At 43.1% G+C, this 16,520-nt stretch overlaps 1 protein-coding gene across 3 annotated transcripts in view; it reads right to left on the bottom strand.

The window, feature by feature from the left end:
• Nucleotides 1-4,086: 4,086 nt before the first annotated feature.
• The window catches only part of LOC130114125 (protein inscuteable homolog), a 92,050-nt gene continuing 79,616 nt past the window's right edge, over nt 4,087-16,520 (bottom strand). For 2 of the 3 annotated variants that reach the window (XM_056281895.1, XM_056281898.1), the window contains 5 exons: nt 14,340-14,511; nt 13,361-13,539; nt 9,538-9,604; nt 7,912-8,067; nt 4,087-5,159 (listed from right to left, as the gene is read on the bottom strand). In XM_056281895.1, the coding sequence (XP_056137870.1) occupies nt 4,936-5,159; nt 7,912-8,067; nt 9,538-9,604; nt 13,361-13,539; nt 14,340-14,511 (798 nt within the window). In that variant the 3' untranslated portion in view covers nt 4,087-4,935. Of the gene's footprint in view, nt 5,160-6,781; nt 6,859-7,911; nt 8,068-9,537; nt 9,605-13,360; nt 13,540-14,339; nt 14,512-16,520 lie in introns of all 3 variants that reach the window. The other variant, XM_056281897.1, reaches the window with a different exon arrangement.

Genomic DNA, 16,520 nt, shown 5'->3' with positions numbered 1-16,520 from the left:
ACTAGCCTACTAGTGCACAGGAGTTTCGGCCAGCTCAACATTCCACCGCTGAGAACTCAGGATCCTGTTGCGCCATTGGATTTGCTTGTAACCGTTTAGTAACTGGTAGCATTAGGATGTTGTCTTGTTCAAATGTGCTTGGCGTTGCCCGCCAGTGAAGAAGGGGTTACATCGTGATTTAGTACATTTATATAGTACTCCGGTGTACAAGGAGACGCAGCGTAAAGTGAAGAGAGGTGGCAAAGGAAAAGGCGTATGGTGGGTTGTATGCGAGGTTAGACACTAAGGAAGGAGAAAAGGACTCGTACCGATTGGCTAGACAGAGGGACCGAGCTGCGAAGGATGTGCAGCAGTTTGGGTGATCAAGGATGATAATAATAAATTCAACTTATATAGCGCTTTTCTAATACTCAAAGTCGCTTTACAATAAACGGGGTGAAACAAGATGCCAGGATAGAGATGGAAGTGTGCTGACAAGCGAGGAGAGTGTGCTGAGAAGGTGGAAGGAGTACTTTGAGGGGCTGATGAATGAAGAAAAAGAGAGAAGGTTGGATGAAGTGGGGATAGTGAATCAGGAAGTGCAGTGGATTAGCAAGGAGGAAGTGAGGGCGGCTATGAAGAGGATGAAGAGTGGAAAGGCAGTTGGTCCTGATGACATACCTGTGGAGGCATGGAGATGTTTAGGAGAGATGGCAGTGGGGTTTTTAACTAGATTGTTTAACACAATCTTGGAAAGTGAGACGATGCCTGAGGAGTGGAGAAGAAGCATACTGGTACCGATTTTCAAGAACAAGGGCGATGTGCAGAACTGTAGCAACTACAGAGGTATAAGGTTGATCAGCTGCAGCATGAAGATTTGGGAAAGAGTAATAGAAGCTGGGTTAAGAGGAGAGGTGATGATTAGCGAGCAGAAGTATAGTTTCATGCCACGAAAGAGCAGCACAGATGTGATGTTTGCTTTGAGAATGTTGATGGAGAAGTATAGAGAAGGCCAGAAAGAGTTGCATTGTGTCTTTGTAGATTTAGAGAAATCATACGACAGGGTGCCGAGAGAGGGTATTGTATGAGGAAGTCGGGAGTTGCAGAGAAGTATGTAGGGGTGGTGCAGGATATGTATGAGGGAAGTGTGACAATGGTGAGGTGTGCGGTTGGAATGACAGATGGGTTCAAGGTGGAGGTGGGATTACATCAAGGATCGGCTCTGAGCCCTTTCTTGTTTGCAATGGTGATGGACAGGTTGACGGACAAGATCAAACAGGAGTCTCTGTGGACGATGATGTTTGCGGATGACATTGTGATCTGTAGCAAGAGAAGGGGGCAGGTTGAGGAGAGCCTGGAGAGGTGGAGGTACAGTGGCTTGCAAAAGTATTCATACCCCTTGAACTTTTCCACATTTTGTCACCTTTCGACCGCAAACATAAATATATTTTATTGGAATTTTATGTGAAAGACCAACACAAATTGGCACACAATTGTGAAGTACAAAGAAAATTATACATGATTTTAAATTTTTTTTACAAATAAAAAACTGAAAAGTGCAGTGTGCAAAAGTATTCAGCCCCCCTGAGTCAATACTTTGTGGAACCGCCTTTTGCCGCAACTACAGCTGCAAGTCTTTCGGAGTATGTCTCTACCAGCTTTGCACATCTAGAGACTGAAATTTTTGCCCATTCTTCTTTGCAAAACAGCTCAAGCTCAGTCAGATTAGATGGAGAGCGTCTGTGAACGGCAGTTTTCAGATCTTGCCACAGATTCTCAATGGGATTTAGGTCTGGACTTTGACTGGGCCATTCTAACACATGAATATGTTTTGTTTTAAACCATTCCATTGTAGCCCTGGCTTTATGTTTAGGGTCGTTGTCCTGCTGGAAGGTGAACCTCCGCCCCAGTCTCAAGTCTTTTGCAGACTCCAACAGGTTTTCTTCCAAGATTGCCCTGTATTTGGCTCCATCCATCTTCCCATCAACTCTGACCATCTTCCCTGTCCCTGCTGAAGAGAAGCACCCCCAGAGCATGATGCTGCCACCACCATGTTTGACAGTGGGGATGGTGTGTTCAGAGTGATGTGCAGTGTTAGTTTTCCGCCATGCATAGCGTTTTGCATTTAGGCCAAAAAGTTCAATTTTGGTCTCATCTGACCAGAGCACCTTCTTCCACATGTTTGCTGTGTCCCCCACATGGCTTCTGGCAAACTGCAAACGGGACTTCTTATGGTTTTCTTTTAACAATGGCTTTCTTCTTGCCATTCTTCCATAAAGGCCAGATTTGTGCAGTGCATGACCAATAGTTGTCCTGTGGACAGATTCCCCCACCTGAGCTGTGGATCTCTGCAGTTCGTCCAGAGTCACCACGGGCCTCTTGGCTGCATCTCTGATCAGTGCTCTCCTTGTTCGGCCTGTAAGTTTAGGTGGACGGCCGTGTCTTGGTAGGTTTGCAGTTGTGCCATACTCTTTCCATTTCCGGATGATGGATTGAATAGTGCTCCGTGAGATGTTCAAAGCTTGGGAAATCTTTTTATAGCCTAACCCTGCTTTAAACGTCTCTACAACTTTATCCCTGACCTGTCTGGTGTGTTCCTTGGACTTCATGATGCTGTTTGCTCCCCAATATTCTCTTAACAAACCTCTGAGGCTGTCACAGAACAGCTGTATTTGTACTGAGATTAGATTACACACAAGTTGACTCTATTTAGTCATTAGGTCAACATTCGATCATTCAGCAATCATCAGGCAACTTCTGAAGGCAATTGGTTGCACTCAGAGAAAAGGGGGCTGAATACTTTTGCACGCCGCACTTTTCAGTTTTTTATTTGTAAAACATTTTTTAAATCATGTATAATTTTCTTTGTACTTCACGATTGTGTGCCACTTTGTGTTGGTCTTTCACATAAAATTCCAATAAAATATATTTATGTTTGTGGTCGTAACATGACAAAATGTGGAAAAGTTCAAGGGGTATGAATACTTTTGCAAGCCACTGTATCCACTGGAGAGAAGAGGAATGAAAGTCAGTAGGAGCACGACGGAATACCTTTGCTTGAATGAGAGGGAGGACAGTGGAATGGTCAGGATGCAAGGAGTAGAGATGACGAAGGCATTTGAGTTTAAGTACTTGGAGTCAACTGTCTAAAGTAACGGGGAGTGCAGAAGAGAGGTGACGAAGAGAGAGCAGGCAGGGTGGAGTGGAGTGGGTGGAGAAGAGTGTCAGGAGTGATTTGTGACAGAAGGGTACCAGCAAGAGTTAAAGGGAAGGTTTACAAGATGGTTGTGAGACCAGCTATGTTATATGGTTTGGAGACAGTGGCACTGACGAACAGACAGGAGGCGGTGCTGGAGGTGGCAGAGTTGAAGATGGTAAGATCTTCATTGGGAGTGATGAAGAAGGACAGGATTAGGAACGATTATATTAGAGGGACTGCTCAGGTTGGACGGTTTGGAGACAAAGCAAGAGAGGCAAGGTTGAGATGGCTTGGACATGTGTGGAGGAGAGATGCTGGGTATATTGAGAGAAGGATGCTGAATATGGAGTTGCCAGGGAAGAGGAAAAGAGGAAGGCCAAAGAGGTTTATTGATGTGGTGGAAGACATGCAGGTGGCTGGTGTGACAGAGGAAGATGCAGAAGACAGGAAGAAATGGAAACAGATGATCCGTTGTGGCGACCCCTAACGGGAGCAGCCAAAAGTAGTAGTAGTATATCGTGATGTGTATCATTATCGTGATATGAATGACTTATATCATGATATGAGATTTTGGTCATATCGCACCGCACTTATTACCTTAAGTGATGAGCGACTAGATCATGTTGTAGATATTCAGTTAATCGTTGTTTCCTCTTGATTTTCAAAATTATTCCTGTCATAATAGTACATCGTTTGGATTGAGACCCATGACCCCCCCCCCCCCCAGATTACCCTCAATGGGAGTTGTCGGAAAAAGTTTGCCAACATTAACCTTCTTTTGTTGCCTCATTTTTTTTCTACCAGTGAAAACAATTAAACCTGATGTGGTGTGGCTTTCTTCATCAAACTAATGCTGCGCCTCATCAAAGTAAGTGCTGCAAAAACACCACATATATGCCTCCCTTTATTGGATGCATGCCATACAGTACAATGTTAGGAATACTCTTTGATAAAATCATTCTCAATCAAATAAAAAAAATTGTTTTAAACAACCATTTGGAAGTAGCAGATACAGTATTTAATGTTAATGGCAACCAGTTTGGAGAGAGTAATTGTGCATGCCATATAATACAATTGAAATGAACAACATACTGCAGGGAAAAAAATACTGTTTATTCATGCAATAGCAAATTCTGCAGATTTTTTTTCCATTATTGCGTACTTTTGCAAGGTACCTTTACAGTCCTATTACGGTTTAGTGGTAAAATAAGAAAATATGTTGAAAATATGTGATATTAACTGTAATAATTTAGTTCTAAATGCTTAACCTCATAAACTGGCTGTTGATTAAAAAAGCAATAAATCATATTTTTAACAAACCAGCATATTGAAAAGAAAGAAAAGCTTTTGATTGTGAGTCTTCAGGTACCCGCCACCACAGAATGCCTTGCATGGTCACTTGTGCCAGAGAAACTCATTAAATCTCAGTTCAGACACAGACGGCGGCACATCCACACAGCCTCTCGTGTGAAGGCTTTCAGCCTGTGAGTGGCCTCTCAGCCAGCCAACACCACTTTGATACCATTTTAATTTAATTTTTAATGAAAAAAAAATAACATGCACCGTGGCAGCATTTATAGTAATTCATTCCAATATGAGATAGCCACCATTTGAAAATGCAGGACCTAATTTTACAAAATAATTAATCATATGAAAGTAAAATTCACCTTGGGATACAACAAAATGATCAGCCTCAGAACCTGTTTACAAGATATCAACATCCATCCAAGTTTTTTTTTTTTTTTGAGTCATGAATTTCACAGAGGAGAGGAAATCTTTTGATTCATGCCATTTTGAAGAGAGCTCGAGCAGCTCTCCCACAAGCAGTCCTTGGTGTGGTCCTTATGGCCCATCATACGAAGCTCTCCTCCATGTTGGAACACAGCAGGAATGAGTCGACCAGCCGCGGTTTGATCAGCTGTTGGTGGTCTGCCGCCTCGATGCTGTCTGGGCACCCCGCTGCCAGCCTCCTCAAGGCAGCCTGGAGAATGAGACCCCCCCCCACCCACACACACAACACACACATGCAGGTGCACACACATACATTCACACATATCAGGGTTAGATATTTATGTGTGTAGATACATATAAAAACATACACATGCACACACAAAGTCACACAAACATTTTACATACCCTTACACAGCCATACACAAACGTGTATACACATCTGGATAAGGCACATGTGCATGCAGACACACACACAAGTGCGCGTGCGTACACATACACACACACAAATATATCAGTGCAAAGTCTATAGGTATACAAATGCAGACTTGCACAGGCATGCACAAACACTCTTAACCACTTATTCATGCGTTAAGTGGACAGAATTATCAGCAGGTCTTCGTTCTCTGAACAAAGCTTTAACAGGATTCTGTGTAAATATTTTTCGAAGCATGTGTAGACAACCAATAAATGTCTATCCATATGTAGGATATTAAATTCAAGCCCTAGCCTACTTGCTGATGGTACCTGTGTCATTACTGCAACATGTTTTTTCACCTCTCACAGGGCTTGGAGAGGGCTTGGGGATATGCGAGATGAGTCTCACATCCATACAGCCCGTACTGACTCTTAAAACTTTATATATCAGATTACAAGCCATCTCTGTAAACCCAACGCCCTTTTGAAGGCCAAATTAAACACCTTCAAATTCCTTACTTAACCCTTGGTTAAAAGGATAAAATAGATAACGTTAATCTGAGCAGACTGAGGAGTGTGCCTACGGTGAGGAGGAGGAGGGCAACTCTTCGGCGCAGAGAGGCTGTCCAATTAAGGCTCTGATTATAATACATATATATAGGGTACGAAACCCTTCATTGGGCCAAGGATTGAGGTTTTATCAATTATGATCAGAATGAGAGGATGTTAAAAGTACGAACAGCAATATTATTCATGATATGTACATATTTAAACATTCAACCCTTCAGATGATATGAACCCATCAGCTTTCACACCACTTTTAAGATACAAGGGTGCTGATATGTTTCAGCATTGCCCCATGGATGCAATTAAACTGGGCAGTCATCTGGTGTGAAGATGTTATATAAATGTGTAGGCCTGTGGTAAAAGCCTTGGATATGTATCTGGCTGGTGTAAAAAAAAAAAAAGAGTTTTTGAAAGTACTCGAATTGGCAACTGAAATGGGTGGTTTGACTGCTAAAATTACATATTTGTATTCAAAATGAGGAATCAGACAGTGTACTTTGCCTAGTAACATGCATACACAAATATGGACACATGCACATGCACACGCACACAAACCATTCCTGCTTTTTCTGTCTCTCTCTCTCACACTCACACAATGTCACATATAGTCTCTCGCTGTTTCTCATACACACACACACATACAAACCATTCTCGCTTTTTCACTGTCTGTCTGTCTGTCTCTCTCTCTCTCACACACACACACACACAAACCATTCTCACTTTTTTGCTTTCTGTCTCTGCCTGCCTGTCTCTCTGTCTCTGTCTCTCTCTCTCTCTCTCTCACACACACACACACACACAATGTCACATATAGTCACTCTCTTGCTGTTTCTCACATGGACATACAACACGCAGACATAGTAACACACACAGAAGGTGTTTTAAACCCACCAGGCAGGCAACCAGCACCGAGTCGCTGTTATTTCTCTCAGCAGGAGACCGACACAGTTCGATAAGACGAGGAACAGCTAAAGAAACATGGAACATTTCCAAATTCATCAGCTTGTTCAACTCTTGGACATCTGTATCACTGTATGCTACACACAGAGGTATAACAAACAGCTCATTGTAGTTTTACACTGGTCAGAGTACCGAGCGCAATCCAGAGTAATATGTTATCACTCTTTGCATCTCTACATGGAAAGAATTCTGTCATTGAACGTGTAGATAGATGACTGTTGTGCTGAATGATTCACCCCTTGTCACACTAAGTCAATCAATAAATCATACGCAGATAGTATCTTTCCACCAAATACAAACATTTCTGTAGAGCAGTGGGCATTAATGTGCATGAAAGGGAGGGATTCGCTCCACAGTGATGGAGAATTTCTGACACGTGAGTTTAATAACGTTTTGCATCACAGAAGGTTGAAGGACATTATTGGTAGTGTGATTATATTTTATTTTTAAAATTTTTTTGTATTTTCCCCCTTTTTCTCTCTAATTGTACTTGGCCAATTACCCCACTCTTCCGAGCCATCCCAGTCGCTGCTCCACCCCCTCTGCCAATCCGGGGAGGGCTGCAGACTACCACATGCCTCCTCCGATACATGTGGAGTCACCAGCCACTTCTTTTCACCTGACAGTGAGGAGTTTCACCAAGGGGACGTAGCGCATGGGAGGATCACGCTATGTCCCCCCCAGTTACCCCTACCCCTGAACAGGTACCCCAACCGACCAGAGGAAGCACCAATGCAGCGACCAGGACATATACCCACATCCAGCTTCCCACCCGCAGACACAGCCAACTGTGTCTGTAGGGACGCACGACCAAGCCGGAGGTAACACGGGGATTCGAACCGGCAATCTCCGTGTTAGTAGGCAGCGGAATAGACTGCTATGCCACCCAGACGCCCCGTGTGATTATATTTTAAAGGCTAAATCTATATTTCAAGCTGTACTCTGGGAGGTTAATGCACCTAAGTGGGGGTTATTTTCACCTGTCCTACCCTAAATCCAATCCAGTTATCTGAGCTCATAAATAAATACAATTACTAGGTAACATCAAGAGACTACGCTACCTTTTAATTGAATGGCTGTTTGGGCCACGTCAGGGTCTCTGCTCAGACGGGCCAGTGTGACGGCGGCTTTCTGCTGGACGCGCTCACATGCAGCACCCTCCGATGGGCTGGAGGAGGATGGCTTCTCCCCTAGTAGAAGGAGCAGTCGCTCGATGCCTGACAGAGATGAGAAACAGACCTGTCAGATAGGACAGAGCTAGCGCAGAGCACTACGGTCACAATGGACCACAAGGCAATAAACCAACTCAGTCAGAGAGGATATAAGAAACAGTGGAGTCAGAACAATCCCACACAAAACCAGCGAGCACAGACAGAGATCCAGACACCAGCGACACCATCACAACAGGACACAGAGATACAACAAACCAACAATGTCCGAGAGAACTGACATACACAGGCAAACACTTTTAGATGCAAGCATACCTGTATCCTACTCTAAAACAGTCAGCAAAAGAATAATGCATCACAGAACATGTATAGACGCTGCAGAAAGAAAATCGTCAGGATGAGCCAAGACAGACAGGATCGACCGTCAAATGGACCAAAAGTCAGTCAGACAGCATCCAGACATAACCAAACCAGAACCAAGTCAGGACCAACAGGAGAAACAGCCTGCACAGGCATACAGAACAACGATGCTACCCTGCAAGAAAAGATTTAGGCCACTGCAAACAGATGAGTCAAACATTTCCCATACATATTGTAGTTGCACATGTTTATTTTAAATTGTTTTTAATGTGCTTGGCATGCTAAAGGGACAAGGTTTGCAATATCAAGACAATTTAGACAACTCTTTGGCTAGAGGGAATTTTTTCAAAAACACTATTATCCAGTGTGGGCCTCTCCAACTATTTGTTATCTGGTCAGGTTAAAATACATAAATCATAAAAAACAATGGCTATATGGCATTAGTCTTATCAGGAAGGACTCCAAAAATCCTGAAAAACAGGTTATATTTGGCAATAGGTTAAGCACATTGTGTTTAGTGTTAGGGGTCTGCTCCTCCAGACCCAACCATGCAAAAAAAAATTAAAAATTAAATTAAAAAAATGCACATCTGCAAAAATTAGCTTTAAGGTGCTTCAGGTAAAAGAACAAAGTATGTTACGCAGACAAGACCTGGTATAACAGAAATGACCGTTACATTGCAAAAGCATACAGGAACCTGACACAGCAGAACGCAGACAGATAATGTTTGACTCTAACACCAGGGTCAACCCGGAGGACCACAATACAGCAGCAACAACTAGAGTGAACTCAAGACAAGAAGCAAATATACAGGTCAAACAAAACAGAGGCTCTGTCACAGAACTGAGGCAAAGTTGATGAGACTAAATAGGAAAATATTGAAATGGATTATAATATAAATGTGTTATTTTAGAATATAATATAAATAGAGATATGAAGATGATGAAAAAACCTTATTACAAAAGTCAAGAGCATCACTGTCTGATGGATTTTCAGGTTGGGCTCCTGGTGGCTGCTTTGCACAGACATTGCCTGATGCTACCATCTTGTGGACAAAATAATATTTGGCGCCACTTCTGCCATTGACATGATTAAACCAACTGTTAAAATTCTTATGCAAAGTCTGTTCCTAAAATTATCCATGGAAAAATAGTGTACCTTTTTCTTGCAGGACCTCAGGAGCAGACTGTTCTAGGACTGACAGATTTGCCAGGATTGTCACCACCTGACGGTTAGGACAGATATGCAAGATAGAATTAATATGCAAAATATCTAATGCACTTATTTTCTGTCTCAGCCTCATTTGATGGAGGGAGAGTGGGCATTCTCCGTCACACTCATACAGATCCATGCATCCACACCTGGAAACTGCCCATAGTCTTCTACCAGCAACTGGCTAAGCTGGAGATGTTGGAGGTTAAAGGGCTTTTAATTGTACTCACAACTCATTAAAATATTTTTGGGCATCATTTAGAATTCTATAGACAAACTAAATCTTCTCACTAGGCTTAATTTATAGCCCAATGAGGTCACGTAAGCCTTCAAAAACCATGATACATGTATCTCCTTTTTGAAAACAGGAAGCTCACAGTACAGTTAGACAGATCTTATTATGTCATCCAAAGGAATTGAATCAAGTGCAACTGGACTTGGTTATATGTCCGTGAAGACACTTCGCCTCTCATCCAAGAGGCTTCATCAGTTCGTGCCTTTCTGACTAGACCAAGCTAGTCTGACTGGCGGGTGATGAAACTCAGATATTTAGCCTCTTTGGCATCATTATCAGAGCTATTGATGCCATGGCTCTTTTGTGTTCCGATGTTAAGCAGCGACGGTCGTTGGAGGTGTTAGTTTCGACTTCGTTAGTGCTCCATTCAGTGGTCATGAGTCGTTGGAGCCGTTAGTGACCGACTGTTGTTCTTGGAGGCTAAGCTTCTTGAGTCTCCTGGGTAGAGATGGAAGGATGTTATTGTAAGTGGGAGCTAGGTGGTGTCGCAGACCTCCTCCTCTGTTTAGGGATGGTTTTTCCAGTTTCGCATAGATGGCTTCCTTCACCCCTCTTTCAAACCATCTATCTTCCCTGTGAAAATGTGTACGTTGCTGTCCTCGAAGGAGTGTGTCTTCTCCTTTAGGTGTAGATAGACTGCTGAGTCTTGTCCTGAGGAGTTTGGCCTTCTGTGTTGGGACATCTGTTTGTGTAGTGGTTGTTTGGTTTCTCCTATGTATAGGTCAGTGCGATCCTCATTGCATTGTACAGCATACACCAGATCAGCTATAAGGAAAAACAATCTAATGGAAACCGAGGCGGAACAGCTTAGGTTAAAGGTATCAGCAGCTCTGTCCAATGCGAAACCCCCTCCTTTCAACCTAACCATGGAGGAAAGGAAAGCTGTGACAGCCCCGAGCATGGATGAAAACATCACTATCCTCCCAGCAGATAAGGGGAGATGCACGGTTATCCTCAACACAACAGACTACCACGCCAAGATCAAGTCATTACTCAGTGACACCGACACCTATGAACCTCTGAGACGCGATCCTACTAGTGGTTACAAGAGGAGAATAATAGAGTACCTACAGAAACTACAGAAAGGAGGAACCATTGACCGGATACAATACCACCGTCTCTACCCACAAGATAACATTCCATGCATATATGGACTCCCTAAGATCCATAAAGATGGAACCCCCCTCAGGCCCATTGTCAGCAGCATAAACTCGGTCACGTTCAACATTGCCAAACATATAGCCAACATCTTGACCCCTTTTGTGGGCGAAACACCTCACCATATCCAAAACTCCATTGACTTTGTGAACAAGGTCCAAGGCGTAAAACTGGAACTGGATGAAACCATGGTATCCTACGACGTGACCTCGTTATTCACCTGCATCCCAACCATGGAGGCTTTGGAAACTGAGGCAACGTTTGCTACGGGATGACACCCTCCACAATAGGACCAACCTCAGCCCAGACCAGATTTGCCAACTACTGGACCTTTGCCTGAACACTACATATTTCCAATTCAGGGGCCAGTTTTACAGACAGAAACACGGCTGTGCAATAGGCTCACCAGTATCTCCTATTGTGGCTAACTTATATATGGAAGAGGTAGAACACAGGGCCCTGAACTCCTTCAGAGGAACACCTCCGAGCCCCTGGTTCAGATATGTGGATGACACATGGGTCAAAATCCAAACACAAGAGGTGCAAGCGTTTACCAAACACATCAACTCAGTGGACAAGAATATTAAGTTCACAAGGGAAAACTTAAAGAACAACAGTTTGCCCTTCTTGGACTGTGACGTCCACATTGGGGGAGACAGGAGCCTCCACATTGGGGTTTACAGGAAACCTACACACACAGAACAATATCTACTTTTCGACTCAGACCACCATCTGGAACACAAACTGAGCATCATCAGAACTCTGCAACACAGAGCTGACAATGTGCCCAGCAGCACTCAGGCCCAATGGGAACACAAACACCTGAGGGGAGCTTTAAAAACCTGCGGCTACCCCAGTTGGACCTTCGTGAAAACTGCAACAAGTTCCAGAAAGACCAACCGGGTGAGCGATGAGGAGAAGAGGAACAGAAGGAATAACATAGTCATCCGGTATGTTTCTGGGGTCTCCGAGAAACTCAGGAGAATGTTTAACAAACACCACATCCCGGTATACTTCAAACCCAGCAACACACTCCGACAAAGACTGGTTCATCCCAAAGACCGTGTACCACACACCCGGAAAAGCAATCTGGTGTATGCCGTACAAGGCAATGAGGATTACACTGACCTATACATAGGAGAAACCAAACAACCACTACACAAACGGATGGCCCAACACAGAAGGCCAAACTCCTCTGGACAAGACTCAGCAGTTCATCTACACCTAAAGGAGAAGACACATTCCTTAGAGGACAGCAACGTACACATTTTGGACAGAGAAGATAGATGGCTTGAAAGAGGGGTGAAGGAAGCCATCTATGTGAAACTGAAAAAACCATCCCTCAACAGAGGAGGAGGTCTGCGACACCACCTATCTCCCACTTACAATGCTGTCCTTTCATCTCTACCCAGGAGACTCAAGAAGCTTAGCCTCCAGGAACAACAGTCGGTCACTAACAGCTCCAACGACTTATGACCACTGAATGGAGCACTAACGAAGTCGAAACTAACACCTCCAACGACTGTCGTTGCTTAACATCGGAACACAAAAGAGCCATTGACATCGTTAGCTCTGATAATGACTCCAAAGAGGCTAAATATCTGAGTTTCATCACCAGTCAGTCAGACTAGCTTGGTCTAGTCAGAAAGGCACGAACTGAGGAAGCCTCTTGGATGAGAGGCGAAACGTCTTCACGGATATATACCAGTCCAGTTGCACTTGATTCAATTCCTTTGGATAACTATGACCTGGATGAATGAGAACATTCACAGACATCTTATTATGTCCCGTTGAAATAGTTACACATCATGTTTTCTATATAGTTTAAGTGATTGTATGCTTCACTTCTACTAATACATTGTCTCAATACTTAAGCAATTGGTGACGTTTTTGTGTGATTCTAAATTATACTTAATAACATCTTGGTGAGGTCTAGGTTAAAAAAAAAACTGTCCTCCAATCTTGGATGGAGAGTGATCCTAATTAATGTTCAACCTTACAATGAGACAACATCCTTATTTTTTGATCTCAGTAGAGATAATTATTCATTTATATTCCTGTTGAAATCGTTTTTTTTACCAGTGCAGCATCATCATATGTCAATGCTTGAAATATACACAAATTTTGCAATTTTTTTTTAACTTTCAAATGAGTTTAACTTTTTTCTCTCGCACTTATTCACTACATTTCTACATTTCCCATGCCTGCTCCACTCACTTAGCTATTCCACCGTATACGTGTATGGTGGTATGTCCTACGTGTTTCATGTGAGCAAGCGAGCAGGAGAGACTCCTCACATGTGTAAAGTCACTGTACCTGGTCTTTGGAGTAGGGGGTGTCGACTCTCTGTCGATCTCTGCAGGCCTGGAGGAGAATGTGGATGGCATTGAGCTGCAGGAGGATCTCACAGGCCATGCTGTCAAAGAAGGTGATGTTGGCAAGGGCAGCAGATGCCAGGAGGAACACCTCACCACAGGAGGCGCTCTCGCACAACTCTGTTAGAAAAGAAATACATCAAAAATTAAATCAAAAAAAGAAAACACCGATCAGGTCCAATGGATGGCGTAAAACTCAGTAATTGCCAAGGTAGGCACATGTTCTAGCAACCAGACCAAGGACACTCAGGTTTAAACTGAAGGATGTGGAAAAGGTCAATAGGTTCCCTCGAAGGCAAAATGCTAAAAAATAAGGGCGAAAGACTCTCCTCTGAATGAAAAAGGAAACTATTCAAACTATCTAACCACTGGTAATAGCTGGTTGGCAATTGCACCCACTTTAAACTCACTGTCTAAAGCCTGCATGTATGGTGTGCCCATATTAGCGGTTTCACAACCTTTTAACAGTTTGAAGTTTATACCACCCAAAGTGCGTTCTCTAATTACTCTTGCATTTGTTTAAATGTTTAGAGTGAAGGATCTGTGGTTTTTCTTTCTTGCAGTGGGGCATTTGTAGATACTGCCAAGTGAGTAGTCCGTTACAGATGTACTGCACTCAACTGTTTTCTAATGTAAAATTGTAAGTTGCTCCCAGCTAGCTCAGAGCTTCTTGATTTATATTAAAAAAAAAAAAAGCTCCTCACCAAATAGTTTTCTTATCCACCCTTTACAGAAGTCATTAAATTGTCTTACATACCAAAACATGTCCCACCTATAAGTCCAAACACCTTTAAAAGCCAGTCACAAACAATTATTTGCCAATAGTACTGCATTCAGGTCTGCCAGCAGCAACCACAATGAGGCCTACATGGATGGTGAAGTTCAAGTCCTTAGACTCAAACTGAAGTGCATCCACTCACTGATGAGCGCAGTGACAATATCATGCATGCTCTCCAGGAAGCTGGCCAGGTGCTGCGTGGAGGTGTGGTGAGGGGAGGTGATCTGGGCCACCACAGCAGCTGCCTCCGCCCTGGCTGCCTCAGCACTGTTTTCATCAGTCAGGATGTCCGCCAGACACAGGATCCCATCCACCTACACGTGAGGGGGGCATGCGTGCAGTTTTGATTAGACAGGTATGGAGAGAGGATAGAGACTAGCTGGTGCTATACTGCATGAACCCCCCCTCCAAACACACACACACACCATTATCACTGACAGAGCTGCAAGTTAAAGTTGATGTGTCTTTGTGTGTCACGAGCTGTTCACAATGTAAGAGTATGGCGATATGCATAAATTTGCAAATTTCACGGACAAAAATGCATATGAGTGAACAAATCTGGAAAACGGAAATCGATATACAGTATATTCACTCTCAAATGTGTACAATTAAATTTGGGATATTTTCAAGAGGCAGCATGTATTAAGAAATATTTGCTGAGGATACACAAGTATATATGTATTTTTTTGGTAGGGATGTTGGTGTAAACACACAGTTTACATCTTTTTTTTTAGAGTAGATGTCTTTATGCATGCCCAGTAACCCAGGTAAGAAAATCACAGAAAGTTGAATCAGTTCATCTGGACACACAACATATATTGACAGATAGGTTTCATCACTAAGCTAAGTGACCTCTTCAGTCTAAACTGGCTGTAGGTATCCCCACCCTTATAAACAATACAGCGGCATAACGACCGAAACCAATGATCTGTTTCATATGCGAATTTTTGTGACCATTAACTAGAGTTTCAACGGCCATGTGTACTATTCACAGAGGATTTGGGGATGTTTGCAATCACAGCATCGTAAGATGGCAGCAGATTTAAGTTTAAAGATGTACTCTTAGTCTCCCCCCCCCCCCCCCCGGTTCAGGGATGGTCGTTCCCTCTTCACATAGATGACCTCTTTGACTCCCCATTCAAACCAGTGTTCCACCCTATCAAGGATGTACACATCCTCATCCTTGAAAGACTGGCTACTGGCCTGTAGATGGGTGTAGATAGAGTTACTATACTGTATGTGCTATTGCGTGATGGATGTAATGCTGAATACTGCAATACTGTCAGTAATTAAATATGCATGACTGATGTAGTCTTGATGGTGGATCTCATAATATGTATCAGTCTAGATATTCGTATTACTTTACCTGTAAATGCTGCCCTCCCAACCTCTGCCAAAACATCTGTAGCATGATAGCTCTGATCTATTTTTGGCCACCCAGACTGATTGTTAACAAGGGTCAATGTGGGTGAGACTTCAGCAGCCCATAAAACCATCAAGAAGCAACTAAGCCACTTCAATTTAATGGCTTACCCTCATCACACCCCAGTGGAGGGGGACAGCGATACTGAGCTGCAGAGATGCTTTTATCGGCACTTTGGGATCTAGCTGGCATCTTCCCAAGGTGTGCACATTATCAAGCTTAAAGGGGAGTGTCCGTGCTCATTCTCCAAAAACAATATGCTCACACTCAAAAATCTGGGATGAGTACGACCAGAAAGCACAATTATGTGAGTCCAAATGTTTTTCTTTCATTGACTGGTGTCACTCATTGCTAACACAAGAGACAAAAGAAAGTCAACAAAAAGTGTGTGCGCGCGCGCGTGTGTTCACGTGCCTGGGTGTTTGAGCTGAAGAATGAGTGACCAGGACCAAAGGAGAATTTAGGTTGCGTGAATAGGCAGTACACGTACTCAGCCAGTAGGTGGCAATGTCACACAGCCTAAACATTGCCCCCCCCCCCCTCCCCCAAAGTTTTTTTTTTTTACAGCTTCTCAGATGCAGCATCCACTGTGATTTGGCCACTTCAAGGGTTGAGTATTGTCACACACTTTAAAAATCATCTATCAAAAATTTTGAAAATCCTCTATCAATATGTTCATGAAAAAATTAAACCTTCAGCATAAAAAGTTTTCATTGTGGTGACTAGTAATACCTATATTGCCTGCTGCCTTATTCATCATAAGATCTAGGTTTGGCAGACAAAAAACACTGCTCCCCACACACACAGTCCCTCTTACAGTCATTTTTTAGAGAATTTTACAGCAGAATGTAAGTCTTTTTTCATATTCAACAACCGCCCACCACCCAAAACTTTTGAGAC

This window comes from Lampris incognitus, chromosome 6 (assembly GCF_029633865.1).
Source record: "Lampris incognitus isolate fLamInc1 chromosome 6, fLamInc1.hap2, whole genome shotgun sequence".
Taxonomy (NCBI): Eukaryota; Metazoa; Chordata; class Actinopteri; order Lampriformes; family Lampridae; genus Lampris; species Lampris incognitus.
This window is presented reverse-complemented; position numbering and strand designations above follow the sequence as displayed.